The sequence below is a fragment of the Panicum virgatum genome, chromosome 4K (assembly GCF_016808335.1).
Source record: "Panicum virgatum strain AP13 chromosome 4K, P.virgatum_v5, whole genome shotgun sequence".
Lineage (NCBI taxonomy): Eukaryota > Viridiplantae > Streptophyta > Magnoliopsida > Poales > Poaceae > Panicum > Panicum virgatum.
Window position 1 is genome coordinate 17,671,049 of NC_053139.1, and position 27,088 is coordinate 17,698,136.

A 27,088-nucleotide genomic window follows, 5' to 3' on the forward strand; every position below is an offset into this window, starting at 1 on the left:
TGGTTTACCAAACGTGGGCCCTGTACTCTGTGCAGCCCTGCATCCTCTCCAGGAAACAGGGCATTTACCCCAATATGGACCAAGTGTACGTGGCATCTCATTAAACGACGCACAGCCAATCAATTTCTCACTGGTGTTCCAGCTCACAGACGGCAGCCTATCTTGAGCCTTCTGCAGACAGCTCACAGACGACAGCTCACTGGTGTACGTAACATACTCGATGCGTCTGCATCATGACATGTGCAGATGATCTCATGCATATCACAGAATAGCATGTTTAGGGCAGTTGGTATGAATGATTGAAGCTTAACAACTGGAAGGTGAAAATGCCTTAATTCTTTCCCAATTGCAATTTGGGTGTAGGTAATTTGTGTACATGCGGTGACTTGAAACAAGCATCTCCCAGAGTTGTATTAAAAACTGTGAATAAAATAGGAAAAGCTTTTCTTGATCAGTGGTCACATAGAATAAGCAATAATCCTTATAAAAAAAGAATAAGAAATAATCCAGTTCACAGGACAACACTCTGAATTGGGTCTGAGTATTTCTATTCTCCATAACATTAAGAAGCTTCTTTACTTTAAAAAAAAACCATTAAGAAGCTTCCATGTTGCTTGGAGAATGATAGTTCAGAGCATTCTTTCGGATAGAAAAATATGGAATGAAACAAGTATTGCAGCTTGATGTAAATGAGGTTAAAAAGAAGTCGCAGAAATCAACATGGCAAACTGAAAGCTGATATGCAAACAAAATATGTTGCTTGTTGCAAAAATCTGAATATAAGTCGTCATGGACACAAACAGAACTGAAAGGACCATTGATACCTGTTAAATTGGAAGATAAGCCAGAGAAAAAGGAATGGAATCAACTTTAGATAGGAAGACTTGATAAATCTTCCAACGACTGTGAGACAAGCAGATGCCAGGAGGACCCAATTCTGCCGGGCCCAAGGTTTGGTGATGCTATGCTCTGCCGGCTCAGCTCTTTAACAAGAAGCTCCACCCTCCATGCCTGGGCATTAGCGCTGCCTCAAGGTGCCTTGTTCACCTTGTGCCACTTCCACCACAGTTAAGCCAATGGCGTCCAGCAACGAAGTAGCTCCCAGCAATCCAACGGAGAATGACGATCAAAAGGCTTCCGACCAACTTGCAGGCAACAAGTCTTCATGTCAATCCACGGAGTTCCAGCTGAGGAAGTACCTCCTCCTGCTGGCCACACTGGTGGCGACGGTGACGTACGTCGCCGGACTAAACCTGCCAGGGGGAGCCTGGCAGGAGACGGAGGATGGCCATCATGCAGGCGACCCGATCCTCCAGCAGGCCCACCACAGACGCTACCTCGCCTTCTACTACTGCAACGCGACTGCGTTCGCTGCATCGCTCGTGGTCAGCCTCCTCCTCCTCGTCCTGGACGGGACTAACACGGGCTGGGAGGCTTTGCTGCGTGTGGTCATGGTGCTCGATTTACTGGGCCTCATGGGGGCCTATGCTGCTGGTAGCTGCCGGGATATGTTCACCACCATCTACTCTGCCTTGCTGGTCTGTGCTGTCTTTGCCTACATCGTCATAGCTTTCTCTGCCTATGTCATCTCCGACAAATCGGTGCTGGCGATGGTGATGCAAAAGAAGCAAGGGGAGGACACCGAGAAGCAAGGCGGCAATCATGGCGAGGAAACCCAGAAGCAAGCAGGCAAGGATACTGGCACGCTTGAGCACGAAGAAGAACTGCGTGAGGTCTTGATGTTGCTGGCGACCTTTGCAGTTGCCATCACATATGTGGCCGGGCTGAATCCACCAGGTGGCTTCTGGGGCGACTCCAAGGGTAACCACAAGATGAGCGACCCGGTTCTGCAGGAACACTACCGCAGCCGCTACCAGGCATTCTTCGTCTGCAACACCACTGCATTCATAGCATCCCTACTAATCATCATCCTGCTCGTGGACAAGAAGCTGAGCAGCAACAAATCTGTACGGTTTGTTGCTCTGCACGGGCTCATCATCACAGCACTCTTTGGCCTCATGGGCGCATATGCTGCTGGGAGCTGCAGGGAGGTCGACGACACCACCTATGTTGTCTGTCTCATTGGTGCAGTTCTTGCCTACATCTTCCTCCAAGCGGCTCTTACCAAAGCGGTAAAAAAGGAGGGTCACACGCATAAATCTGCTTCTGAATGTCTGAAACTGAATGCAATAATGAGTTTCTTCGGATCAAAGTGCCAACCTCAACGAGATCATCAGACCAGCAGCAGGTATGTATTAACAACTTCACCGCCACCTCAGCTTCCTCAATTCTAACTTGCGATTTAACTCATTGTACCCCTGCACAATTCCTAGGAACACACAACGCGAGGAAGCGGTGGAAAAGGCCCGCTCTCTTGTTATGTTGCTTGCTACTCTAGTTGTGAGCATCACATACCAAGCAGGATTTGATCCACCTGGTGGCCTCTGGCCTACCGATGGACCTGATTATAAGAATGGTGACCCAATACTCCTCACAACCCACCCTACCCGGTACAAGGTGTTCTTTTACAGCAACTCTGCAGCCTTTGTGGCATCCCTGATCGTCATCATAATGGTCCAGAGCAGATTTCTTCTTAAGCGCCACACGCTGGAGGCAGCCATGCTACTGGATTTGTTCGGTCTAATAGCTGCATATGCTGCAGGGAGTTGCAGAGATGAGATCACCTCCATCTATGTTGTCGCCCTGGCAGGGGTTGTCCTTGTATATGTGGTGATTCATATCATCTTCTTCACCCTAGACCATGAGGACAACCATCGAGATGCTGAGAAGTTGGAGAACAGGCGCGAGGTGCTGCTGCTCCTTGCGATCTTGGCTGCGACGCTCACTTACCAAGCTGGGTTGACACCACCAGGTGGCTTCTGGTCGGATGACAAAGCTGGTGGGCACCGTGCAGGGTACCCAGTCCTCTACGATAACTATCGCCCACGTTACAGCGCATTCTTCTACTGCAACGCGGCAAGCTTCATGGCTTCCGTAGCTGTCATTGTTCTCCTTGTGAACCCAAACCTGTACAGGCCAGGCATACGGTGCTACGCACTATATGTATGCATGGTGGTGGGCATGTTTGGACTCATGGGAGCCTACGCTGCTGGGAGCTCACGGGATTTGCGCACCTCCATCTATGTGTTAACATTGGTTGTTGCTGTATTTGCCTTTGTAGCCTTGGAGGTAGTCATTTTCTGGGTTTACCCGTACCTAAAGAAACTTCTATCAAGAGGCGTTAACACGGAAAATGGATCCTCCGGCAGCATCACAGAACAGAAGACGGGTCCTCGAAGTGAAACTACAGGAAAGACGCCAGAAGCACAGAAGGAGAAGAACATGCGTGAATACTTGATGCTGCTAGGAGTTCTGGCTGCGAGCGTTACCTATCAGAGTGGCCTTAAACCACCAGGTGGCCTGTGGCAGGACAGCAATTATGGTCACTCTTCCGGTAACCCAATCCTGCACGACGTCAACAAAGGCCGGTACTATGCTTTCTTCTATAGCAACTCCACTTCCTTCATGGCTTCCATTGTCGTCGTCATCTTGCTGCTACCATGGACCCTGCACAAACATCAACTGCCACTCTGGCCAATGCACACAGCTATTTTGCTGGACATGCTCGGCCTCCTGGGGGCTTATGCAGCAGGCAGTACCAGGGACTGGGAGACGTCCAAGAATGTCATCTATTTGGTCATCCCTGTCCTAGCCTATATTGCAGCCTATGCAGCAGTGTCACTCTTCCGCAAAAGAAGGCAATGTCACAACTCACAAGAGGAAGTCTGATGAGCATCAGTTATCTGGCGATGATGAATATCAAAAGTGATGAAAGTCTATGATTTCTACTTTCTTTTTTCAACTGAGTAGTGAGTACTGTGTTTGTAACTTCTATTAAGATGTTGAGCTGTTTATCCATGTGTTCTCTGTTGGTGTATATATGTACAGCCTATATGGCCCTTGTGTGAGGCATCTAGAGGCTCATGTATAACTACTATATTACCGACTCTTCTAGGGTTTGGAGGAATACACTGAAATTATCCTCAAGCATGGTATCAGACTAGCTTCTCTTTTCCTCTCTCCTGCCGCCGCCGCCTCCATGGCCGGCCGGCCGCCGGCGCAGCCGGCACCACCCCTCTCCTCTGTTACAGGCTCCTCTGCTCCCGGCGCTTTTGCCTCTGCTCCTCTGTTGCAGGCGCCGTGCGCGTGGCCTGCCTCTGCCGCCGCTGCTCTTGCCGCCGTCGGGGCTCCCCCCGGCGCTCCCCCTCCGGCCGCCGCCGTCCGCCACCCTGGGCGCGGGCGCGGGGGGCGCGGTCCCCCCCGGCGCTCCACCTCCGGCCGCCGCCGCCGCCACCCTGGGCACGGGCGCGGGGGGCCGGGCGCTGCCGCTGCTGTTGCCGCTGCAGCCGCCATGGGCCCTCCTCCTTCTTGGCGCGGGCTGGGTATGCCCCCCGCGGACGCGCCGCCGCCGCGGCCTACCGCGGGCAGCAGACCATCGTCGCCGGAGCTGCTACGGCCGACGCTGCTCTCGCCGCGGCCCTCCTCGCCGCCAAGTCCGAGGCTGCGGTGGCTCAGGAGCGCGTCCGCGCGGCTGCCCTCGCTTGGGAGCGCGAGCGCTCCGCGGCCGATGCTCTCACTCATCGGGTCGTCGAGGCGTAGCACTACTTCCTTGTCTCCTCCGGCCAGCAGCCCGTCGTCCCCTTCACCGAGCACGGCGCCTCTTCTTCCCACTAGGCTTCGCCCTCTGGTTCTGGACCCCGGCTCGACCCGATCGATCCCATGGTCGCCTAGCTCCACCTTCAGGCCGCCGGCGTCCAGAACATCAAGGCCTTGGTCTCCGTCCTCCTCGACCCTACGTCCTCCTCCTACGGGCGCTAGCGGGACCAGGTCCTCCTCGCCCTCCGCCGCTACGCCCTTGACGACCACATCCTCCTCGACACGCCGGCCGAGGCGCGGAATGTGGTGTGGCTGCGCCTCGACAGTGTCGTCATGTTCTGGATCTTTGGGACCATCTCCCTAGATCTTCAGGACATCGTCAGGACTCACGGCGGCATTGCACGACAAGCCTGGCTGGTGCTCGAGGGGTAGTTCCTCGGCAACGCCGAGTTCCGCGCTCTCCAGCTCGATGCCCCCTTCCGCACCTTCGAGCAGGGGGACTTCTCCGTTGGTGAGTTCTGCAGGAGGATGAAGGGCATGGCTGATGCTCTTCACGACCTCGGGTGTCCGGTGCCTGACCGGGTCTTGGTGCTCAATGTCCTACAGGGTCTCAATAGCACCTATGACCACCTGCGGACATGGATCACCTGCTAGAGGCCCTTCCTCTCCTTCCTGCAGGTCCAGGACGACCTCGTTCTCGAGGAGATCACCAGGGGTCCCGCGACCGGCTCGTCCTCGTCCTCCTCCACCGCGCCCGTGGCTGCTCCACCGGCCTCCTCCGCCTCTCCTGCCACCTCCCTCCTTGGTGCTCCTCCCACCGGGCAGACCTAGGGTGGGGGGCCGTGGTGGACGTCGTCGGCGGGGACGTGGTGGTGGTGGTGCTGGTGGCACTGCTCCTGGTGGTGCTGGCACCGATGGTGCTGGTGGGGGTCGTCGGGGCACGCCGACTTCAGCTCCGGCTCCTGCTTCTACCCCTGCCCCTGGAGGTACGCCCTGGCCATCCTTCAGCAACCCATGGTCAGGGCGCATCTCGATGTGGCCGTTTCAGGGTCAGGGTGGGGGGCCTCGTCGTCAGCTCCAGGCGGCGGCCATGTTCACCGGTGCAGCTCCCCAGTTCGCGCTGTCCTGGACTCCACCTGCTCAGCCCAGCCAGCCACCGACCTGGCCTAGGTGGTGGGACCAGGCCGCATTGGCGCAGTCCTTCAGCACCATGGGGCTGACACCGCCGGTCAGCACCGAGTGGATCGCCGACTCGGGTGCCTCCTTCCACACCACCCCTGATGTCGGTATCCTCTCTTCTGTCCGACCCCCACATTCCTTTTGTCCTTCTTCCATCATGATTGGCGATGGGTCTTGTCTTCCTGTCACCGCCGTGGGTTCTTCTCCTGGTTCTTTCCGTCTTCTCAATGTTCTTGTTGCTCCTCAGATGATTCATAATCTTTTTTCCATTCGCCAGTTTACTGCTAACAATTCTTGTTCCATCGAATTTGACTCTTTTGGTCTTACTGTGAAGGATTCGGCTTCCTGGCGTCCGCTCCTCCGATGTGACAGCTCGGGGCCCCTTTACACCCTTCGTCTTCCTGCTTCTGATGCTCCGCATTCGACTTCTTCTTCGTCTACTGCCTTTGCCGTGACGCCTGTAGGAATATGGGGCAGCAAAAACAAAAAAATTTCAACCGCATAAACCAGGATTACTGCAGTTATAGATCACGGGATTACCACTAGACGCGCGGATGCGGAACTTCTGTCGCGCGTCGATGTAGTCGAACAGATGGAAGCCGGCAGTGCAGTTGCGAGAACCTCCTCACGTGCAGCTCGCCCTTGTGCAGCAGATGCGGCATCTCCAAGATATCCACACGTACGGGAAGAAGCGTCGCGATCCAGATTGCTAGATCCGCGAAGGCGACCTAGGGCTTGGGCGAGAAAGAGCGGGCGGCTACTGTTCACGTGAACAGTACCGTGAATAGTAGAAGGTCTAGGGTTAAGGCGCCCCCCTTCCCTCTGTTTATATAGCCCCTTAGGTGGGCTGCCTTGGGCGCCCCCTTTTGGGCCGAAAAGGCCCATTAGTGCACCTAAGCCCAGTCTAATTCGGATCTTATCCTTATCAGGCTTCTTTCCCTTAAGTGTGTGACCCTATGGGCTCATATGCGAATAGACATGACCCGAGTACTCTTACTCGGCCCAATAGTAGACAGTGGCCTCTAGCAAGACATGTCAACTCCTATATGCACACAAAGATCATATCAGACGAGCCGCCACAATATCATATACATGATGTTCCCTTTGCCTCACGATATTTGGTCTAGTTTAAAGCCGACCACTCTTTCTCGATCCTGTGATTCGGAATAATTGATTAACTCTTAACCTCAGTATGGCCATGCATTTCCTGATTCGAATCACTCGAGGGCCCAGAGATATCTCTTTCTTGTAGAGAGGGGCAAATTCCATCTTGACCGACTATGTCTCACATTATGCTCCTTGACAGACCCGAAAGACACTTTTATGACTACCCTGTTACGGTGCAGCGTTTGATGGCTCCTAAGTAAGTCGGTTCACATCTTGAGTACATACGACGATCTCAGGTCTTCGGACACAGCGTACATATTGTGTAATGAGAAGTCATCATCTCGTTTGGGTCAGTTCAGTCTCATGTCTCACATGAGCCCACATTATTAGTTTGACATCCACATGTCCATGACTTGTGAAACGTAGTCAATCAACTAATACATGTGCTAGTCTAATATTCATGTGTGTCATCACATGAACTCCGACTAGGAACATTTTAGAATATTCACACAAGTATAGAGTTTCACAAATACTTCACATAAGCATTAATCAATACAAGTTGTCATCCATGAATATTCAAGGAACACTTTATTAACCATGAATACAAGGAAATATGATTGCCTCTAGGGCATATTTCCAACAGTCTCCCACTTGCACTAGAGTCAATCCAGAATGTATCTAATACACATTGCTCTTGTGTGCCTCTCATGCTTGGGTTGTGGAAGGGGTTTTGTCAACGGATCTGAAATGTTCAGGTCTGTGTGTATTTTGCATATCTTGATCTCACCCCGATCGATGAACTCTCGAATGAGATGAAATCGCCACATAACGTGTTTACTCTTCTGGTGATTCCTTGGCTCCTTGGCTTGCGCAATGGCTCCACTGTTGTCACAGTAGAGATCCAGCGGGCTAGAGGCATTAGGGAACATACCAAGCTCAATAAGGAACTTCCTTATCCAAACACCTTCCTTCGCAGCTTCCGAAGCTGCAATGTACTCGGCCTCTGTCGTAGAATCGGCCACCGTCTCCTGCTTGGAACTCTTCCAGCTAACAGCACCACCATTTATTGTGAACACGTAACCTGATTGGGACTTTGAATCATCTTTGTCAGTTTGGAATCTAGCGTCGGTGTAACCCGTTACAACGAGCTCTTCCTCACCTCCATAGACCAAAAACGCATTCTTAGTTCTTCTTAAGTACTTAAGAATGTTCTTCACAGCTGTCCAGTGACTCTCACCCGGATCAGACTGGTATCTGCTCGTAACACTTAGAGCATAAGAAACATCTGGGCGTGTACTTATCATTGGATACATGATAGATCCAATTGTTGAGGCATATGGAACTTTGCTCATGCGCTCTCGCTCATCAGTCGTCGTAGGACACTGAGTCTTGCTAAGATGTACGCCATGTGACATAGGCAAGAACCCTTTCTTTGCCTCTTCCATGTTGAACCGCTTCAACACTTTGTCAATGTAAGTATCTTGGCTTAATCCTATAAGCCTCCTTGATCTATCTCTATAGATCTTGATGCCCAGTATGTATGCTGCTTCTCCTAAATCCTTCATCGAAAAACTATTTTTCAGTGAAGTCTTTATGTACTCAAGCATATGAATATTATTTCCAATCAGCAGTATGTCATCTACATACAAGATTAGAAATGCAACAGAGCTCCCACTTTCCTTCTTGTAAACACAAGCTTCTTCTTCATTTTTAATGAAGCCAAACCCTTGGACTACTTCATCAAAACAAATATTCCAACTCCGAGATGCTTGCTTTAATCCATAAATGGATTTTTGAAGCTTGCATATCTTTCCAGCATTGGTCGGATCGACAAAACCTTCGGGCTGCATCATATACACGTCCACGGTCAGATTTCCATTGAGGAAAGCTGTTTTGACATCCATCTGCCATATTTCGTAATCGAAATATGCAGCAATAGCTAAAATATTCCGAACAGATTTAAGCATCGCTACGGGCGAGAAAGTCTCATCGTAGTCAACTCCTTGAACTTGTCGAAAACCTTTTGCGACAAGTCGAGCTTTATAGATGTGAATATTTCCATCCATATCTTTCTTCTTCTTATAGAACCATCAGGCGGGTCTATCAAGTTCCAAACTTGATTTTCCTTCATGGATTCTATTTCGGATTTCATGGCATCTTGCCATCTCTCGGAGTCAGGGTCTGCCATCACCTCTGCATATGTCGCAGGCTCATCATTGTCTAACAATAATAATTCCCGTACTGCGCGGAGCCTTGCTGACCTTCGTGGTTGCGGAGGTGCTTCTGTTGCCATAGGCATCTCAACTTGTTCAGCTATATTAGCGTCACTTGTAGAGTCTTGTCCTATTGGCTCATCTCTAACTTCTTCGAGTTGCACCGTTCTTCTACTTTTCTCTCCTTTGAGAAACTCTTTCTCTAGGAAAACTCCGTTCCGAGCGACAAACACTTTGCCCTCAGATCGATTGTAGAAGTAATACCCTAAGGTCTCCTTTCGGTATCCCACGAATATGGACTTATCCGATTTGGGTGCAAGCTTGTCAGACTGGAGTCGTTTGACATATACTTCACAACCCCAAATCTTTAGAAAAGACAAACTGGGAGTGTTGCCAGTCCATATCTCATATGGTGTCTTATCTACGGATTTTGATGGCACCCTATTTAATGTGAAAGCTATTGTTTCTAGAGCGTAACCCCAAAACGATAACGGTAGGTCCGACTGCCTCATCATTGATCGAACCATGTCCAATAGAGTTCGATTACGTAGCTCAGACACACCATTTCTCTGAGGTGTTCCAGGCGGCGTAAATTGTAGAACAATTCCGCAACTCTTTAGATGATTGCTAAACTCGTGGCTCAAATATTCGCCTCCACGATCAAATCGTAAAGCTTTAATTTTCTTGTCACACTGATTTTCAACTTCACTCTGAAATTCTTTGAACTTTTCAAAAGTTTCAGACTTATGCTTCATCAAGTAGACATAGCCATATATACTCAAGTCATCAGTGAAAGTTATGAAGTATTGGAATCCACCTCTAGCAATCGAGCTCATTGGTCCACATACATCAGTATGTATAAGTTCCAGTAAGTCTGATGCTCTCTCTGGAAAACCTGTGAATGGCGTCTTGGTCATCTTGCCTAGCAAACAAGCTTCGCATGTCTCGTATGACTCAATCAAACGAAGTTAGAAGTCCATCCGAATGGAGCTTCTTCATGTGTTTCTCGCTTATATGACCGAGACGACAATGCCACATATAGGTAGGATTCAAATCAGCAAGCCGAGGCCTTTTAGCATTAATATTACAGATAGGTGAATCATCAAGATTTAAAACAAATAGCCCATTCACAATGGACGCAAAAGCCGCAAACATATTATTCTTAGAGATAGCACAACCATTGTTTTCACTCGCAAAAGAATAATCATCCTTCATCAAACATGAAGGAGACAATGTTTCGACTCAAACTAGGAACAAAATAACAATTACTAAGTTCCAAGATAAATCCTGATGGTAGGTGAAGTTGCATCGTCCTGACGGCCACAGCAGCAACTCTTGCATTATTGCCGACGCGGAAGTCAACTTCTCCTCTTTCAACGCTTCTACTCTTTGTCATTCCCTGCATCGAATTGCATATATGAGCAACCGATCCGGTATCAAATACCCAAGAATTAACATGAGAGTCAGCGAGAAATATTTCTGTAATATGAACAACAAGCGTACCCGAGGTGGAAGAACGGTTCTTCAACGAGGCGAGGTACAGCTTGCAATTCCTCTTCCAGTGTCCCTTCTCGTGACAATGAAAGCACTCATTATCTGCAGCTGGTCCAGGTTTAGCCTTGGGTGCAAGGTTTGGCTTAGGGTTCGCAACCTTAGCCTTGCCCTTCTTCTTCCAAGAAGAACCTTTCTTCTTGAAAGCAGGCTTGTTCTGGACAGTCATCACATGGCCGCCGCTTGTGCTCTTCTTGATGTCACTCTCTGCTATCTTGAGCATGCCACACAGTTCAGTCAGGCCCTTTTCAGCCCCATGCATAAGGTAGTTCGAGATGAAGTTCCCATAGCTTGGCGGTAAAGAGGCGAGAATGAAATCAGTGGCCAACTCTTGGCCAAGTGGGAAGCCCAGCTTCTCCAACCTCTGTGTGTAACCAACCATCTTGATTACATGCGGACCCACTGCAGCACCTTCTGCCAGCTTGCTCTCGACAAAGGCTTTGGACAAATTGAACCTTTCAGTCCTGGCCTAAGTTTGAAACATGTCCTGAAGCGCCATGATCATATCGTGTGCCTCATGATTTGTCTCGAACTGCATCTGTATGTTAGGTTCCATGCAAGCGAGCATAAGGCAGCTTATTTCAAGGTTGTTGTCACAAGCCTTTCTGTAAGCAGTCTTTTCCTCAGCAGGTGCATCATCAGCAGGCTCTTCTGATAATGGGGTATCTAGAACATCTTCCTTTTTCTCTGCCCTGAGAACAATTCTCAGGTTGCGGATCCAATCTGCATAGTTAGTCCCATTCAGTTTGTCCTTCTCAAGGACCGAACGCAATGAAAAGGATTGGGTGTTATTGCGGACCATGATCTACAACAAAATAATAATGCAAAATACTAAGACAAACGTATTCATGATGGAGTAAACGATATTAAGCAATTAACAGAATTTACTCCCACTAAAATCAATATCCCTCTATTGATTCTTAGCAATTCAAGACCCACAACTATCAAGTCGACTAGTGAGCTTTAGCATCACCGCTAGAAGACTAGATAGATCGGTAAGCAACTCTTTGCTAATCATATCTCATATGACTCTTGTTGTTGGGTGACATCTCCATGTCTCGCTCCCAACCTTTATGCCCCAAGGTCCTTAACCGTTAAGATGACCTTGTCAAGCTCACCAACCCTTTATGCGTGCATGTATCCGATACAGCCTGTCTAGTCAAGGAAAACCAGTGGCGCCCTAATTTCATAGACCCACCACCAATCGTACAAGACATGGGACAGTGCAAGGTTTAGTTGGTAGGGCATGATAGCTCCAAATTTGTGAGGGGTCGTTCTACTTCTACTATGACGCACGTAGTAGTAAAACGTCAAGAACGGCAAGCACATAATTGTCAATCAGTATGGCCCTTGTTCTCATGGTGATCTCCATCTCCATAGAACTTGTTCGCCATGTAGATCTCCATCTTCATGGAACTTGTTCATCATGTTGATCTCCATCTCCATGTATATGTGCATCATTTTTCATGTGATGAAAACTCCAAGAACTAGAACTTGCTATTACACCTAATAGCTAGTAAATAAAATTACATTCACGACTTGGATCATCACAGATTGGCACGCAGGCCATTACATCAAATGCAACAATTCATATGGCTCCGGCCGAATTGTCATAATCACGACACGCAGGTCATGAAATAATTACACGCATGCATCACATACACATAGGGGCCATACCGATCACAAAACCTGCAAAACAGAGTTATGCGATTCTGACGTTCGAATTTAAATCGCCGAAAACTCTATCTTCTGGGACGAATTTCGCAAATCTAAATATCGCGAAAAAAGCAACGCTGTTCTGAACCAAGTCTAACTTTTTCTATAGATACAAATCGATATAAAGTTCGCCTAAATCCGAGTTCGTATGCAAAAGTTATGATTGTTTTACTGTAAAACACGCTTTTGCAACAAAATGGAATTCGCAGTAGATCCAATCTACTGCCCTATGCATCTCATGGCTTATGCCCTAAGTTTCGATTCGACCAATCACATTGATCTCCAACCGCAGCGAACGGGTTTATGTGCATCACTTAACTCCGATGGCGGAAAACCGACCGGTAGGAGTATGTCGTTGCACAACCTTCGTAGCTAGTTTACGAAATTAGGTCATAGATCGATCTGAAACTACGCATATCTCCATATGCACATATCCGAATCTATAACGAGACAGCACTGGCTCTTGATACCGCTGTAGGAATATGGGGTAGCAAAAACAAAAAAATTTCTACCGCATAAACTAGGATTACTGCAGTTATAGATCACGGGATTACCACTAGACGTGCGGATGCGAAACTTCTGTCGCGCGTCGATGTAGTCGAACAGATAGAAGCCGGCAGTGCAGTTGCGAGAACCTCCTCACGTGCGGCTCGTCCTTGTGCAGCAGATGCGGCACCTCCAAGGTATCCACACGTACAGGAAGAAGCGTCGCGATCCGGATTGCTAGATCCGTGAAGGCGACCTAGGGCTTGGGCGCGAAGGAACGGGCGGCTACTGTTCACGTCGGCAACTGTTCACGTGAACAGTACCGTGAATAGTAGAAGGTCTAGGGTTAAGGCGCCCCCCTTCCCTCTGTTTATATAGCACCTTAGGTGGGCTGCCTTGGGCCCCACCTTGGGCGCCCCCTTTTGGGCCGAAAAGGCCCATTAGTGCACCTAAACCCAGTCAAATTCGGATCTCATCCTTATCTGACTTCTTTCCCTTAAGTGTGTGACCCTATGGGCTCATATGCGAATAGACATGACCCGAGTACTCTTACTCGGCCCAATAGTAGACAGTGGCCTCTAGCAAAAACATGTCAACTCCTATACGCACACAAAAATCATATCAGACGAGCCGCCACAATATCATATACATGTTGTTCCCTTTGCCTCACGATATTTAGTCTAGTTTAAAGCCGACCACTCTTTCTCGATCCTGTGATTCGGAATACTTGGTTAACTCTTAACCTCAGCATGGCCATGCATTTCCTGATTCGAATCACTCGAGGGGCCCAGAGATCTCTCTTGTAGAGAGGGGCAAATTCCATCTTGACCGACTATGTCTCACAGCATGCTTCTTGACAGACCCGAAAGTCACCTTTATGACTACCCTATTACGGTGCAGCGTTTGATGGCTCCTAAGTAAGTCGGTTCACATCTTGAGTACATACGACGATCTCAGGTCTTAGGACACAGCGTACATATTGTGTAATGAGAAGTCATCATCTTGTTTGGGTCAGTTCAGTCTCATGTCTCGCATGAGCCCACATTATTAGTTTGACATCCACATGTCCATGACTTGTGAAACGTAGTCAATCAACTAATACATGTGCTAGTCTAATATTCATGTGTGTCCTCACATGAACTCCGACTAGGAACATTTTAGAATATTCATACAAGTATAGAGTTTCACAAATACTTCACATAAACATTAATCAATACAAGTTGTCATCCATGAATATTCAAGGAACACTTTATTAACCATGAATACAAGAAAATATAATTGCCTCTAGGGCATATTTCCAACAACGCCGCCTTCCACCACATGGCACCGCCGGCTTGGTCACCCCGGCCGCGACGTTTTGGCTCAGCTCAGTCGTAGTACCGATGTTACTTGTACTAGGGCTCCTGCTGAGCACCTCTGTCAAGCGTGCCAGCTAGATCGTCATGTTAGACTTCCTTTTTTTTCTTCTTCTTCGCATGCGACGCATGTCTTTGATCTTGTTCACTGTGACCTGTGAACCACTCCTGTACTCAGCATTTCTAGTTATAAATACTATCTAGTGGTGGTTAATTATTTCTCTCATTACTCTTGGACTTTTCCTTTGCGCGCCAAGTCTGAGACATTTCCCACCCTCCTCCACTTCTTTGCCTGGGTGTCCACTCAGTTCGGCCTCACCATTAAGGCCGTCCAGTGTGACAACGAGCGTGAGTTCGACAACTCCACCACCCGTTCTTTCTTCCTCTCTCGGGGTGTTCAGCTGCGTATGTCTTGTCCGTATACCTCTCCATAGAACGGCAAGGCTGAGCGGATGATTCGCACGACGAACGACGTCATGCGCACTCTTCTGATCGAGGCATCTCTGCCTCCCCGCTTCTGGGCTGAGAGTCTCCATACCGCCTCCTACTTGCTCAACCGTCTTCCGTCCACGGCTTCCCCTTCTCCCACTCCACACCACGCTCTTTTCGGTACCCCTCCTCGCTACGACCACCTTCGTGTCTTCGGGTGTGCTTGTTATCCTAACATTTCCGCCACTGCTCCTCACAAGCTGACGCCCTGCTCGACTCATTGTGTGTTTCTTGGTTACTCCTCTGACCACAAGAGGTACCGATGCTTTGACCTCACCTCTCGCCGGGTCCTCATCTCCCGACACGTTGTGTTTGACGAGTCGGATTTCCCCTACTCCACCTCCTCTACACCTTCCCCTGACCACAAGGGGTCCCTGTTTTCGCCTGACCCAGTGGTTCAGCCACCTTTGTATGTCTGTCCTTTCCCTGTAGGTTTTTCTGGTACACTGGCACCGTCTCCGGTGATCTCTGCTGCGCCTCGCGCAGCCCCGGTGCCTTCTATCGCGCCACGCGCGGCTCCGGTGTCCCCTACAGCACCACGCGTGGCCCCGATGCCTCCTTCTGCACCTGCGCGCTACGCTCAGCCGGTGCAGGTGTACCGGCGTCGTTCGATGCCGGCATCGGCGCCGACTCTGGCTCCGGAGGCTCCAGCGTCACCTACACCGAAGCCGTCGCCGCCGCCACCTACACCGGAGCCGTCGCCACCGCCGCCTCCACCGTCTCGCTCTCGTGTCAAGCCGGCGGTGTACCACCCGCCCGTCATCCATCGGGACCCTAGTCATATTCATCTCATGGTGACTCGGCGGATGGTTTCTCAGTCCGCGACTCTCTCCGCCACCGAGGGAGAGTCGCAGATCTCTCCGGTACCCTCCTCTGTCCGCGACGCCCTGGCAGATCCTCACTAGCGTCGCACGATGGAAGAGGAGTACGCGGATCTTCTTGCCAACCAGACGTGGGACCTCATGCCACGTCCGTCTGGTTGTAATGTGGTCACTGGCAAGTGGATCTGGACGCATAAGCGTCGGGCTGATGGCACACTGGATCGCTGCAAGGCTCGCAATAGTGCGCACGGTGCTCTCGCTCGCTCTCTCTCGCTCTTGGCCTGTGCACCAGCTGGATGTGAAGAATGTGTTTCTCCATGGCACTTTGTCAGAGACAGCCTACTGTACTCAGCCAGCGGGATTTGTGGACTTCAGTCATCCGGACATGGTCTGCCGGCTCAACAAGTCTCTCTATGGTCTAAAGCAGACTCCTCGGGCTTGCTATTCACGGTTCGCCACGTTCTTGCTGACATTGGGGTTCACCGAGGCCAAGTCTGACACTTCTCTGTTCATCTACTGCCGTGGGGATGAGACTGCCTACCTGCTCTATGTTGATGACATTGTGTTCACAGCCTTAGCCTACCCCAACTTGCTTGGGAAAAAAAGCTATGTTGTTGTTGTTGTATTGTGCTCACAGCCTCCAGTCAGTAGTTGCTTCAGCGCATCATCTCCTCTCTGCAGTAGGAGTTTGCTATGAAAGATCTTAGTTAGCTCCATCACTTCCTGGGTGTTACTATTGAGCCTCGCCCTTCTGCTCTTCTCCTTCACCAGCGGCAATATGCACTTGATATTCTGGAGCGGGCTGCGATGACTGATTGCAAGCCATGCTCCACTCCTGTCGACACTCAGGCGAAGCTATCTGCTGATATGGGTGATCCCATGGCTGATCCTACTGCCTACCGGAGTTTTGCTGGAGCCTTGCATACCTCACTTTCACCAGGCCGGACCTCACTTATGCCCTTCAGCAGGTCTTCCTTCATATGGATGATCCCCGGGAGTCACATCTTGTTGCGCTGAAGTGACTCCTCCACTACATCCGTGGCACTGTTGACTTCAGCCTGGTTCTTCACCGATCCCCCTCTGCTGAGCTGGTTGTCTATACCGACGCTGACTGGGCTGGCTGTCCGGACACTCGCCGCTCCACTTCCGTCTATGCCGTCTTCCTGGGCGGCAACCTTGTCTCCTGGTCGTCCAAGCGGCAGCCGGTTGTCTCCTGATTCAGTGACGAGGCGGAGTACCTTGCTGTCGCTAACGGCGTGGCGGAGGCGTCCTGGCTTCGACAGCTCTTGACAGAGCTCCATAGCCCGCTCACCGAGAGCACGCTCGTCTACTGCGACAACGTCAGCGCCGTATATCTCTCCACCAACCCCGTTCTGCATCAGTGGACGAAGCATGTGGAGATCGACTTGCACTTCGTTCGCGACAGGGTCGCTATCGGCGATGTTCGGGTCCTCCATGTCCCGACCACCTCCCAGTTTGTTGACATCTTCACTAAGGGTCTCCACTCCTCGACTTTCTCGGAGTTTCACTCCAGCCTCAACGTAGCAGGTGACTAGTTGTGACTAGGGGGGTGTTGTCCTTGTGTGTGCTTTTTTTGTTGTCCAGTCTTGAACTCCGCTGCGCTGGTAGTTCAGACTGCGGGGGGTTGTTGGTGTATATATGTAAAGCCTATATGGCCCTTGTGTGAGGCCCGTATAGAGACCCATGTATAGCTACTATATTGCCCACCCTTCTAGGGTTTGGAGGAATACACTGAAATTATCCTCTAGCATTCTCCGAAAGGTATTTCATGCACACATCACTTTGGTCATTGATTACTTTCACTGTAATTTGTAGAATCAATTAAATTATTCCATAAGCATCTATAGAACTCATGAAAAAATTACTCTACCTTGTGGCTCTATCCAACTCGTTCCACCAGATTGGCTAGACAGCAAGACAAATTTTCCACATAATTAGTGCTCCTTGTTATTTGTTTCCCGTTCGGTTGTTCATATAAGTACTAGAACTATTTGCTCTAGTTCACTTCCATTTCCAGTACCTTTGAGGCCAATTGCAATAGTGTAATCTGGAGTCTAATCTTCCCTTGTAACTAAGACACTCAACGCGTACATGGTCAAGCAACCCCCACAATGGGCAATACATGTATAGAAGAGGACAAACAGTGAAACACTTGGCCAGAGACATACCTGGCATCCAGCACTGAAACACCAGCCACGTATCTAGTTCGGGCCATCGTAGCCAAGAGCCACCAGACCGCACTCCACGAGACAACATGCAACCAGGCTAACAGCTTGAACGCGTCTTCAAGAGGCGTTTAGTCGAACATGTGCCGTGCAGCACCATTGCGGCAATTCATCGAACAACTACCGGGCGGACCAGCGACCACCCCGAGCCCTGAATAAGACACGCATGGAAGCGGAAGGTCTGTCATCACGGATCCACGCTGTAATACCAGATGATGCAGAGTCCACAGTTAACCGAAGAATCCTTCGAGGCAGAGTCGCCTCAATTGTGCAACTAACGAACAGGTGCTCACCTCCGGTGGTCCATTGGAGTAGTTGCCGAGCAGCAGGGAGAAAACAGGGAAGACGTAAGGAACGAGGAACAGGTTGATAATAGTTGCCGGAAATAGTTTAGGGGTTGTTTGGTTCCACCAATATTTTTTTTAGCTCCATCACATCAAAACGAATCTTACTATTTAGGATTATAAAATAAAATATGTTTATAATTTTTTTTGACAGATATGTGATAATTCGCGAGACGAATCTAATGAGTCTAATTAATCTATAATTTACTATAGTGATCTACAATAATCATCCACTAATTATGAATTAGTATACTTCATTAGATTCATCTCGCAGTTTAGCCGTAGAATTCTACAATTAATTTTATAATTAGACTTCATTTAATACTTCTAAATATTAATATTTTCTTTGAGGTGACATGGTTTAAAGTTTAGGCCCTATATTCAAATAACTTTTTGGGCTATACTAGTGGACTGTACGCATTAAATGGGCGCCACGTAAGATGTTTTTTTAAGGAACCATCAAGCTCCATTAAACTTGCGAACCAGCCAAGTCGCTGGCCACCGCAACAAAAATACGATCTCCAAATTTTAACCGGTCTATGATGTTCTCAACCTGAGAAAATTATCACGAAAATGCAATAGTATTAACTTTTGATTATGATCATGCTTTCTCCTATCCGTATCATACAAAGACTTTATTTGGCTGGCTTGTCAGTCAACCAGCCAGCAATACTTTTCTCTCACACCAAATTAATATCAACCAATAGCTAGCCAGCAGTATTTTTCTCTCACAATAAATCAGCACCGGCCACCAATCACAGCCAACCGAACAAAGTCCATGGTTGGAAGATTGGCTTCACGCAGATCACCGGAGGTAGCCTGGTGAGTGATGGCATTGCAATTCTTCATGCCGATCGCATAGGCAGCGACCGTATTAGTCTGGTTTTATCACCAAAGAAGGAATTGACTAATCCGGGCTCATTATTCCCGGCCGTCATTGTAGTTCACCTGTCGGTGTCTCCAGCGGGAGGCTCATTTTCTTTCGGCTTCTTTTTGAGTTTGGGACGCTCATAGCAGAAAACGTAGAAATTAATATTCAAGAGTAAAATTTACAAAGTGATTTTTTAGATCGTATCAATAGAAGTGATTTCCTTAAAAAAGTTTTTCCCTCAGGAAAAGAAAAGTTTCAATATGGCACTGCTGCAGTAAAAGAACATTTTTTGAAAGTGTTTGCTTAAAAGATTGCACTTTTATAAGTGTTCTAGGGTAAAATATATCTTCCTTTTCAATAAATTGAAGGTAGTTTTGCTAAAGGCTATAGAAAAGAGGCCTAGAAATAAAAATAATAATAAAACATCAGAACATTGATTTGGGCAATTTTAATCACCTATGAAAGTAGTCATCGGTTGAACATGTTTCAAAAATACCCATCTTTGTCATTATAAAAATTTAACTCAAATGTATCCCAAATACTTGTCTCTAAATTCCTCACATCTATCACTATGAGAATTTTAATCCTAAGTCTACAATTGCTCATATTCACTTCTAAAAGTATTCATTTATGCCATTATGAAAAAATTAAAGTACTTTCAATATCTAGTTACGAATTACCCACTTCTACCATTAGAAAAAAGTTAACCCAAAGAACCCAAATATCTGCCTCTAAATTATGATGCCTACCATTTAAATGATGTTTACCAAAGTGCCGCTACTTTTCATTATTCCTTATCCATTTAAAATTAATTTTACATCTCCCTGCAATTTCCTGTGGACATGATCATTTTAAGTCAGGTAAAAAAATCTATTGTTTTTTCTCCAAACCCGACCTGACCATCAGGCTAAATTTTTCAGCCCGAGCCTGACCTGCCACGTGGTCGGGTCAGGTTGGGTTCGAGTAAAACTTAATTTTAGATGTATACTTTTGGGTTTGATCGGATTTCTTTTAGGTTTCCGATAAAAAAAGTCAGCCCTGCTATAAAGGTTGGTCCATGCCCGGCTCATAATAAGGTCTACTTTCATGGTGAGATGCGGAGATCAAACTAAGAAAAATGAAAAATTTCTGTTGTAGATGGCCACACACATATATGATGAATATTGTGAACACGAGGGGGAAAAAACAGGGGGGAACTCACGACTCTGATTCATTGGAGGAATATGGTAAAACGTGGACATTCGCAAAAAAGAAAGGCCTATTTTCAACTTATGCACATCAGACACCGTTTAAGTCCTAATTAAATCAGAGTCATTTCACAAACAAAAATTGTATGCTGATGGACTTGTAATGCAAATTAAAGTGGTCCAAGTTCTAAAATGTGGTTACGCAAAAAAAATAAAAGAATTTCTAAAATATGTACGCAACCGCAACGTATCTTCAAATTTCAAATGCTAATTTTCGCAAAACAAAAATCAAATGCTAATGGACTAGGCACCGCAGCACTCAAAATGAATGCTCGAGCCGCATTCTTGGAAGTAGGGATGTAAACGGATCGGATACGAACGGATATCACTAATATCGTATTTGTTTTCATATTTGTGTTCGAATACGGAGTCGGATATGAATAATATTAGTTTTTGTCGGATAAAATTGTAATGGATATCGACATCATAAAAATATAATTTTTGAGCATTCGGATACGTATCAGTTACGGATATTAGATACTCGGAATCGAATACGGACGGATAAAACCTCTTCCAGATCGGATCGAATTCCATACTATTTACGTCTCTACTCGGGAGAAAGAATTACCCGCAGCAAAAAAACATGGTTGAGAGAAAAATTTCCGGCTGGACGTCGGCGGGACGGGACTCTCGCCGGAGTCGCCCGACGGAACCTTCCCTTCCGTGCGTCACCACTTGGCCGGGGTAGGCAACGCCGGTTTACCGTTTGGCCGGCCCTCAATGGACGACCGTATACCAGCGCCGCTCACCCGGCCATACCCGCCAGGTGTTCGACGCGATGCCTGAACGCGGCCCTCCGCGGCCACGGCGGGAGTACGCGCGACAGGGACATCCTAGGCTGCCAGGAACGGCGCAAGGCAACTTCGACCATGATTCCGGTGATTTGTGCACGGTTCATTACCAAGATTACCAGTGGTGTGAACTCGGATTCCACTTTGGCGCCTCCGGTTACCCACCTGCGAGCCATTGCCATCCAGGTACTGCAAAAATTCGAGCGACTTGTCTTTTGCGTATCTGTGCATCAATTCATTTCGTAACAACTTGGCAACGGCAGTGAGAGATCTGAGCACTGGCACACACAACCCAGATCAATTTTCTATTAACAATTGGGCATGTCTTTTGTTGAATCTGAACGTGCCTGGCTCGTGACTCCACTACTGACTGACTGGTGCTTTTTTATTTTCGAGAATACTGACTGGTGCTTGGTACGCCGTTCTTTATGGCTCTCCATGTCAAGCTGCTGCTGCGGTAAGCTATTCAAAATCTACATACTGATACTCCATCGAGTCTGGATTTGACTTGATACTTGTTGACAAGCTTGTATTAGGCTTCTTAAGGCCATGAGCATCAATTCATTGCTTTTGTTTAATACAAGTCACGTGGGCATTGTCGTGGGGATCTAGCGAGACCACTCCATCGTTGTGGTGCTGCCTTTTGGAAAAGAGGTTTTATTAAATTAGTCTTTCCTCCTTGCAATATTCTTCTTTTCTACCTGTTCACATCACCCATGACAGTGAGTGAGCAACTGATATGACTTCGAATCTTACGAGTCTGAGCAATCTTCATCTAATACGTTGTTTTTTGTTCTGAATGCAATACTTTCCATTTTACTATGTGAGGTATTTATTTATAGGCATCTCCATAAGACAAACAATCAAATCCACCTGCCACTGTGTAACGTGGCCGCCTTTTTTTAGTTGAAAGTAAACTGTAATTTGGCTGTGGCTGCTAATATTTTTACCTTACAATGGCATAAACAGTACGGTTTATCTTTATACTTTGCTGTTCTTTTGAGCCACAACTAGTGTGAACTCTCAGAGTTGACTGAGTCCCACTTGGTACAAGTCCTTCGGGGTACGTTGACAAGTCATATATGCATGCTCAAATGGGGTTTCTCGTTGTCGTTGGTGGAGTCGGCAGTCAGCCAATCAAGTGAGCCTTCAATACATCGTCTCCTTGTCATCTTCCTTTGCTGCATTGACCTCACCCAAGTCTTCGTCTTCCTTATCGCCAGCTGCCAGCTGCCTTTCTTGTTCAGAAACATCCTTTAATAATCCTTGAATCATCCAGACATCTTCTCCAACCAAAGAATCCCTCTGCCTTGGATGTAAGGTTAGGGGCAATTAACCTGGGAGGCTGAGGTTAACAACCTGTGTTGAAGAGCAAGCAGTCATATGGCAAATGGCAAGCAGCCCGAGCTTGTCATTGCTCTGCCCAGCATAGCTCCTACTCCGAAACGAGGCACTGATCGCAGTGAAGACAGCAGCACCCATGAAGGCAGTACAGGGGAGCTTGGAATGGCCACGGGCAGCACCAGGCAAGAATCCATCCATGGTTCGTCCACCACAAATTTGTTAGTGCGTAGCCCTGAATACAAAGCAGCTGTTGATTTTGAGCTGTTGTGGAGACTGCGGAAGTATCTGGTGCTCCTTGGAACCTTAGCTGTTAGTGTGACATACAATGCTGGGTTAACGCCACCAGGGGGATTCTGGACACAGAAGAAGGACGGGCATGATGCCGGTGACCCTATCCTTCGCGCTAGGTTCTTCCTGCGGCATGAGGTATTTTTTTACTGCAATGCAACAGCATTTGCTGCATCTCTTGTGTTAATCATCTTGCTTCTTAGTAAGCATGTGACCAGGCAGAAGTTGTGGCTCCGTTCAATGCAATTCACTATGATACTAGACCTATTCAGCTTGATGGGGGCCTATGCTGCTGGAAGCTGCAGAGCAGTAAAGTCATCCATTTACATCTGGGTTCTGGTCCTTGCTGTTTTCGTATATATTGTGATTCATATACTCTTATACATAAGAGTTGTTCCAAAATGGCTGAAAAATAGGGTGCAATCTGCACTGCGCCAGATTCTACGCAAGTGGGGTGTCCATGAGGACCAAAGGAGCATCCCTCAAATCGAAGATGTTGAGGAGGCTCGCAAGTTCATGTTGATGCTTGTGACTTTTTGTGCAACTATCACATACCAGGCAGGGTTGAGTCCGCCGGGTGGTTTTTGGGCTGAAAATGAGGAAAATCAGGATCCAGCTACTTCGATGCTTCGCAGCAAAAACCTTGCTCGTTACAATTTTTTTGTTAGTTGCAACTCAACTTCCTTTGTTGCTTCTCTGGTCACCATCATACTGCTTCTGAGCCCAGAATTGAGCAGGCATGGCATAAGGTCCAGAGCAGTGAGTGTCTGTGTTGTAGCTGACCTATTGGGCCTGATGGGAGCATATGCTGCAGGAAGCTGTAGAACTGTGGTACAATCTTTCTTTGTTGTTTTCATTGCTATATTGGTGTGGATCTTCATTGCACTTCTGGCTGGGTCTTTTGTTATCAAACCTGTTGCAGACTGTCTTAGAAACATCAAAGTGAGCTGCATGTATAGAGTTGGCCGGGTCTTTTCACTGGAATATGGTAGGAATAGATCAACAAATACAATGGAGGAGAATTCAGTTTCAAGTCATCAGCAAACTGCAGTGCGTGTAACAGATTCAGCAGAACAAGTTAGTGCTCTTGAACCAGAACATCAGTCTGCATACCATCAGCAAGTTCCAAATGTCAAAGAAGGTGAGCCCCCCAGAGAGCTTCAATCTACTGGTGATGAACAAGAACAAACTGCAACTACTGAAGAGGTTGTGTCTGGCACTGGGCATACATTGGCGAATGACCAACAATCCAAAAATGCAGATATCCTGTACAACCAAGAAGGCCAATCTGCATACCAGTCAGTTGCTAAAGTGGCTTCGTCCAAAGCAGGTAATCCGTCAATGAAATGTCAGCAAGCTACAAACACTAATAACAGTATGTCTTATCCTGATTATCAACCTACAGAAAACCTTCAATTTGCAGATATGAAGAAACAGTTTTCATCCATAGATGATCTCAAGACTTCAAATATAGTTGGCATGTCCCCTGATCATAAATCTATAGATACCCAGAAAATTGCAAATATGATGGGGCAATCTTCATCTATTGATGTTCAAGAGCCTACAGTCATGCCAGTTGAAGAGTTTTCCAAACACATAACATTGTCCAGGGATCATAGTGGAGCCACCAATAACCTCACTACGGAAAAAGAGTCCTCTGATGTGCCGATGAAAACCAATGAGATAGAAATTGTCAGAACTAATGAAGATATTAGACCAAATGAGAATGGCTACACTGACAACTATGAAGGAGCTCCCAGACAGGCTGACAGTAAACAAAATGCTAGAGGCAATGTAACTGATAAACATCTCAAGAAATCCCGCACATATCTACTACTACTTGCCATTCTTGCAATATCTCTGACATACCAATCTGGTTTGAATCCACCCGGTGGTTTCTGGTCAAAACAAGAGAACAATAATTTAACTGGTGGTTTCATCACTAAGGACACTCTTCATCGGTCATACCATTTACCTGGTGATCCCATCCTTGAGGATAATAACCATCAACGGTATATTGCATTCTTCTATTTAAATGCCATCGCCTTTGTTGCATCTGTTGTCATGATCATTATGCTCCTGAACCGGAGGATGAGTGACAAGGTTATGAAACGATACGCACTGCAGACAGCAATGATAGTGGATCTTCTTTCTCTAACTGGGTCTTATCTTACGGGGAGCTGTAGGAAGATGAAGAATTCCATCTACATCTTGCTGTTGTTATGCCTTGTATTTGCTTATGTTCTCATCCATGTTTTGATAGCAATACATGTAATCCCTAAAGGGTGGAAACAGCTTGTGTCAGAAAAGCTTGAGCACCTGTCCTGCAAGCATTTATGGCCAAGAATTGAGCCTGGACACAACCAGGGAGGTGAAGGTAATGAGAAGAACTGGGAGAGGAGACGTAAGCTACTATTGATGCTTGCTGTTCTATCAGCGACTATCACATACCAAGCTGGCATGAGCCCTCCAGGAGGTGTATGGTCTGATAACAAGGGTGTCAGTGGCAAACCTGGCTATCCAATCCTTCAGGACAACAATTTGAAACGCTATGATGTTTTCTACTACTCAAATTCAGTCTCGTTTGTGTCATCTGTAGCTATCACAATACTACTTGTGAACAGGCAATCCTGTGAGCATGGTATCAAGTTTTATGCGTTGCAAGTATGCTCAGTGGTGGGCTTGGTTGCCCTCTTGATTGCCTATGCTTCAGGAACCTGCAGGAAAGCAAAACAATCTATTTATCTTATCATCATTGCCGTTGCAGTTCTGCTCTCTGTTGTGATTCAAGTGTTTCTGCTCTCTTCGACACATAGTACACTGGGAGGGCCATTTGGCAGATGCATGAAATGTCTACTTGAGTGGTTTTTTGGTGCGACTGAGGCTGTGCAAGAAAGTAATTCTAACAAGCAAGAAAGTTCAGATCATCGTGCAAAAAAGGCTCGGAAGAGGCATAAGTATCTGCTGCTGCTTGCAATTGTCGCAGCTTCTATCACGTACCAAGCTGGCCTAAGCCCACCTGGTGGCTTCTGGTCTGACGATGATGGCATCCATACAAGAAGCAATCCTGTCCTAAACCCCCATGCTGACTTCTGGTGGTATAACAAAAGCCATATGGCAGCTGGCAACCCGGTCCTTCTTGATATTCATCCTCGGCGCTACAAAACATTCTTCTGGTTGAACTCTATCTCTTTCATGGCCTCCATTGTCGTCATCTTGTATCTCTTGAATACATCTATCTGGAAGATGGATGTACCACTTGAAGTACTACACTTGATCATGATATTAGACCTGTTGGCCCTCGTGACAGCTTTTGCTGCTGGAAGCTGCCGGAAATTCAGAACTTCATTCTATGTCTATGGACTAGTTCTCGCTGTTGTAATATACCTTGTGATTGTAGTTTTGCTGTCCAAGAGCATTGCTGACTTTCTAAAGCCAGGGGATACAAGTGGTAGTTCCTCTCAGAGACATACTAAGCCAGGGGATACAAGTGGTAGTTCCTCTCAGAGACATACTAATGGTGCGTCGGGAACAGAACCCCTGATAATTGAACAAGAAGTTTGAAGATCTGTTTTGCAGTATTATCTGAATGTAGTGGCTGCATTTGGTTTACATGTTCCCTTAGGTTTGTTCAGACATCTAATGTAAGTTAATAATAAGGCTTTTGCCATTCCGGATGAAATTATCAACTCGTTCCTTCTTTTGTTCCGATTCTCTGGAAATTGTGTCTATTGTTATCGTCATTTCAGTGTCGTATTGGAGGTGGGTTTCACATGAGATCAGTTCCTTTGATTGGGATGCGTTGTCTGCACTCTGTGCATCTATTGCGCCAATATCTGCTCAAGAGTGAATTGAATTGATGCTGGTGAAGTGAGTAGAAAATCAAGTAGTGGCCAGGGGAGAAAACCCTTTGCTGCTTTTTAAATTAAATGCTTGAAAGGCCTGACGGTTTGCTGAATTGCTGGTAGTGGATGTTCACTGCATCTGAAAATGTTGGTGTTTGGTGGATCTGATGTTTATGCCATTTTGTCATACCTGGTGTTTGACACACACGTTTCTACTCTTTGCATACTGCAATGTGTTGAACAATAATATAATCAGGATGATGCTATTGCTCATTTACCTGTGATTATCAATTTTTTTTCAATTGGCAAGCTGAGCCGTCGGATGTGAATATAACCATCAACTAGCTATTGTTGGAGTTGTTCTAAGCCCCTCTCCTCTTCTCTTTCACCATTCTGAATGTTTCTATTTAGGGTGTGTTTAGTCCGTGAAAAAGTTTGGATTTTGGTGCTGTAGCACGTTTCGTTGTTACTTGACAAATAATGTTCAATCATAAATTAATTAAATTTAAAAGATTCATCTCGTGCTAATCAGTTAGACT

General features: G+C 47.2%; 3 protein-coding genes and 1 long non-coding RNA gene across 7 annotated transcripts; 2 read left to right on the forward strand and 2 right to left on the reverse strand.

Moving 5' to 3' along the window:
* Nucleotides 1-25: 25 nt before the first annotated feature.
* Nucleotides 26-18,217, reverse strand: LOC120703352. Of its 2 annotated transcripts, XR_005686911.1 has the most exons (3): nucleotides 18,113-18,217; nucleotides 17,763-17,970; nucleotides 26-171 (listed from the first exon to the last, which is right to left on the reverse strand). It is a non-coding gene; the product is annotated as an uncharacterized LOC120703352 (long non-coding RNA). The 2 variants fall into 2 exon arrangements; XR_005686910.1 differs by lacking the exon at nucleotides 26-171 and having other exon boundaries at nucleotides 17,517-17,970.
* Nucleotides 922-3,971, forward strand: LOC120703349. Its single transcript, XM_039987392.1, has 2 exons — nucleotides 922-2,248; nucleotides 2,334-3,971. The coding sequence occupies exons 1-2, from the start codon at nucleotides 1,077-1,079 to the stop codon at nucleotides 3,787-3,789; spliced, it is 2,628 nt and encodes an 875-aa protein (XP_039843326.1). The 5' UTR covers nucleotides 922-1,076; the 3' UTR covers nucleotides 3,790-3,971.
* Nucleotides 10,400-11,415, reverse strand: LOC120703350. The gene is made up of 2 exons (XM_039987393.1): nucleotides 10,659-11,415; nucleotides 10,400-10,554 (listed from the first exon to the last, which is right to left on the reverse strand). Exons 1-2 carry the CDS (start codon nucleotides 11,086-11,088, stop codon nucleotides 10,538-10,540), a joined length of 447 nt encoding a protein of 148 aa, XP_039843327.1. The 5' UTR covers nucleotides 11,089-11,415; the 3' UTR covers nucleotides 10,400-10,537.
* A 3,237-nt stretch (nucleotides 18,218-21,454) lies between the features above and the next one.
* On the forward strand, nucleotides 21,455-26,481 carry LOC120703354. 3 transcript variants are annotated; one of them, XM_039987394.1, is made up of 2 exons: nucleotides 21,455-24,034; nucleotides 24,110-26,481. In XM_039987394.1, the coding sequence occupies exons 1-2, from the start codon at nucleotides 22,456-22,458 to the stop codon at nucleotides 26,266-26,268; spliced, it is 3,738 nt and encodes a 1,245-aa protein (XP_039843328.1). In that variant the 5' UTR covers nucleotides 21,455-22,455; the 3' UTR covers nucleotides 26,269-26,481. The 3 variants fall into 3 exon arrangements, with proteins under 3 accessions (XP_039843328.1, XP_039843329.1, XP_039843331.1); XM_039987395.1 differs by having other exon boundaries at nucleotides 21,456-24,034; nucleotides 24,128-26,481; XM_039987397.1 differs by having other exon boundaries at nucleotides 22,651-22,842; nucleotides 22,908-26,481.
* The last annotated feature ends 607 nt before the right edge of the window (nucleotides 26,482-27,088 follow it).

Bases quoted from the DNA above. Each gene is read 5' to 3' on its own strand.
- LOC120703349 (XM_039987392.1), top strand. From the start codon at position 1,077: ATGGCGTCCAGCAACGAAGTAGCTCCCAGCAATCCAACGGAGAATGAC. The intron at 2,249-2,333 runs GTATGTATTAAC...CACAATTCCTAG, and splicing joins GATCATCAGACCAGCAGCAG to GAACACACAACGCGAGGAAG.
- LOC120703350 (XM_039987393.1), bottom strand. From the start codon at position 11,088: ATGGTTGGTTACACACAGAGGTTGGAGAAGCTGGGCTTCCCACTTGGC.
- LOC120703354 (XM_039987394.1), top strand. From the start codon at position 22,456: ATGGCAAATGGCAAGCAGCCCGAGCTTGTCATTGCTCTGCCCAGCATA. The intron at 24,035-24,109 runs GTAATCCGTCAA...ATCAACCTACAG, and splicing joins AGTGGCTTCGTCCAAAGCAG to AAAACCTTCAATTTGCAGAT.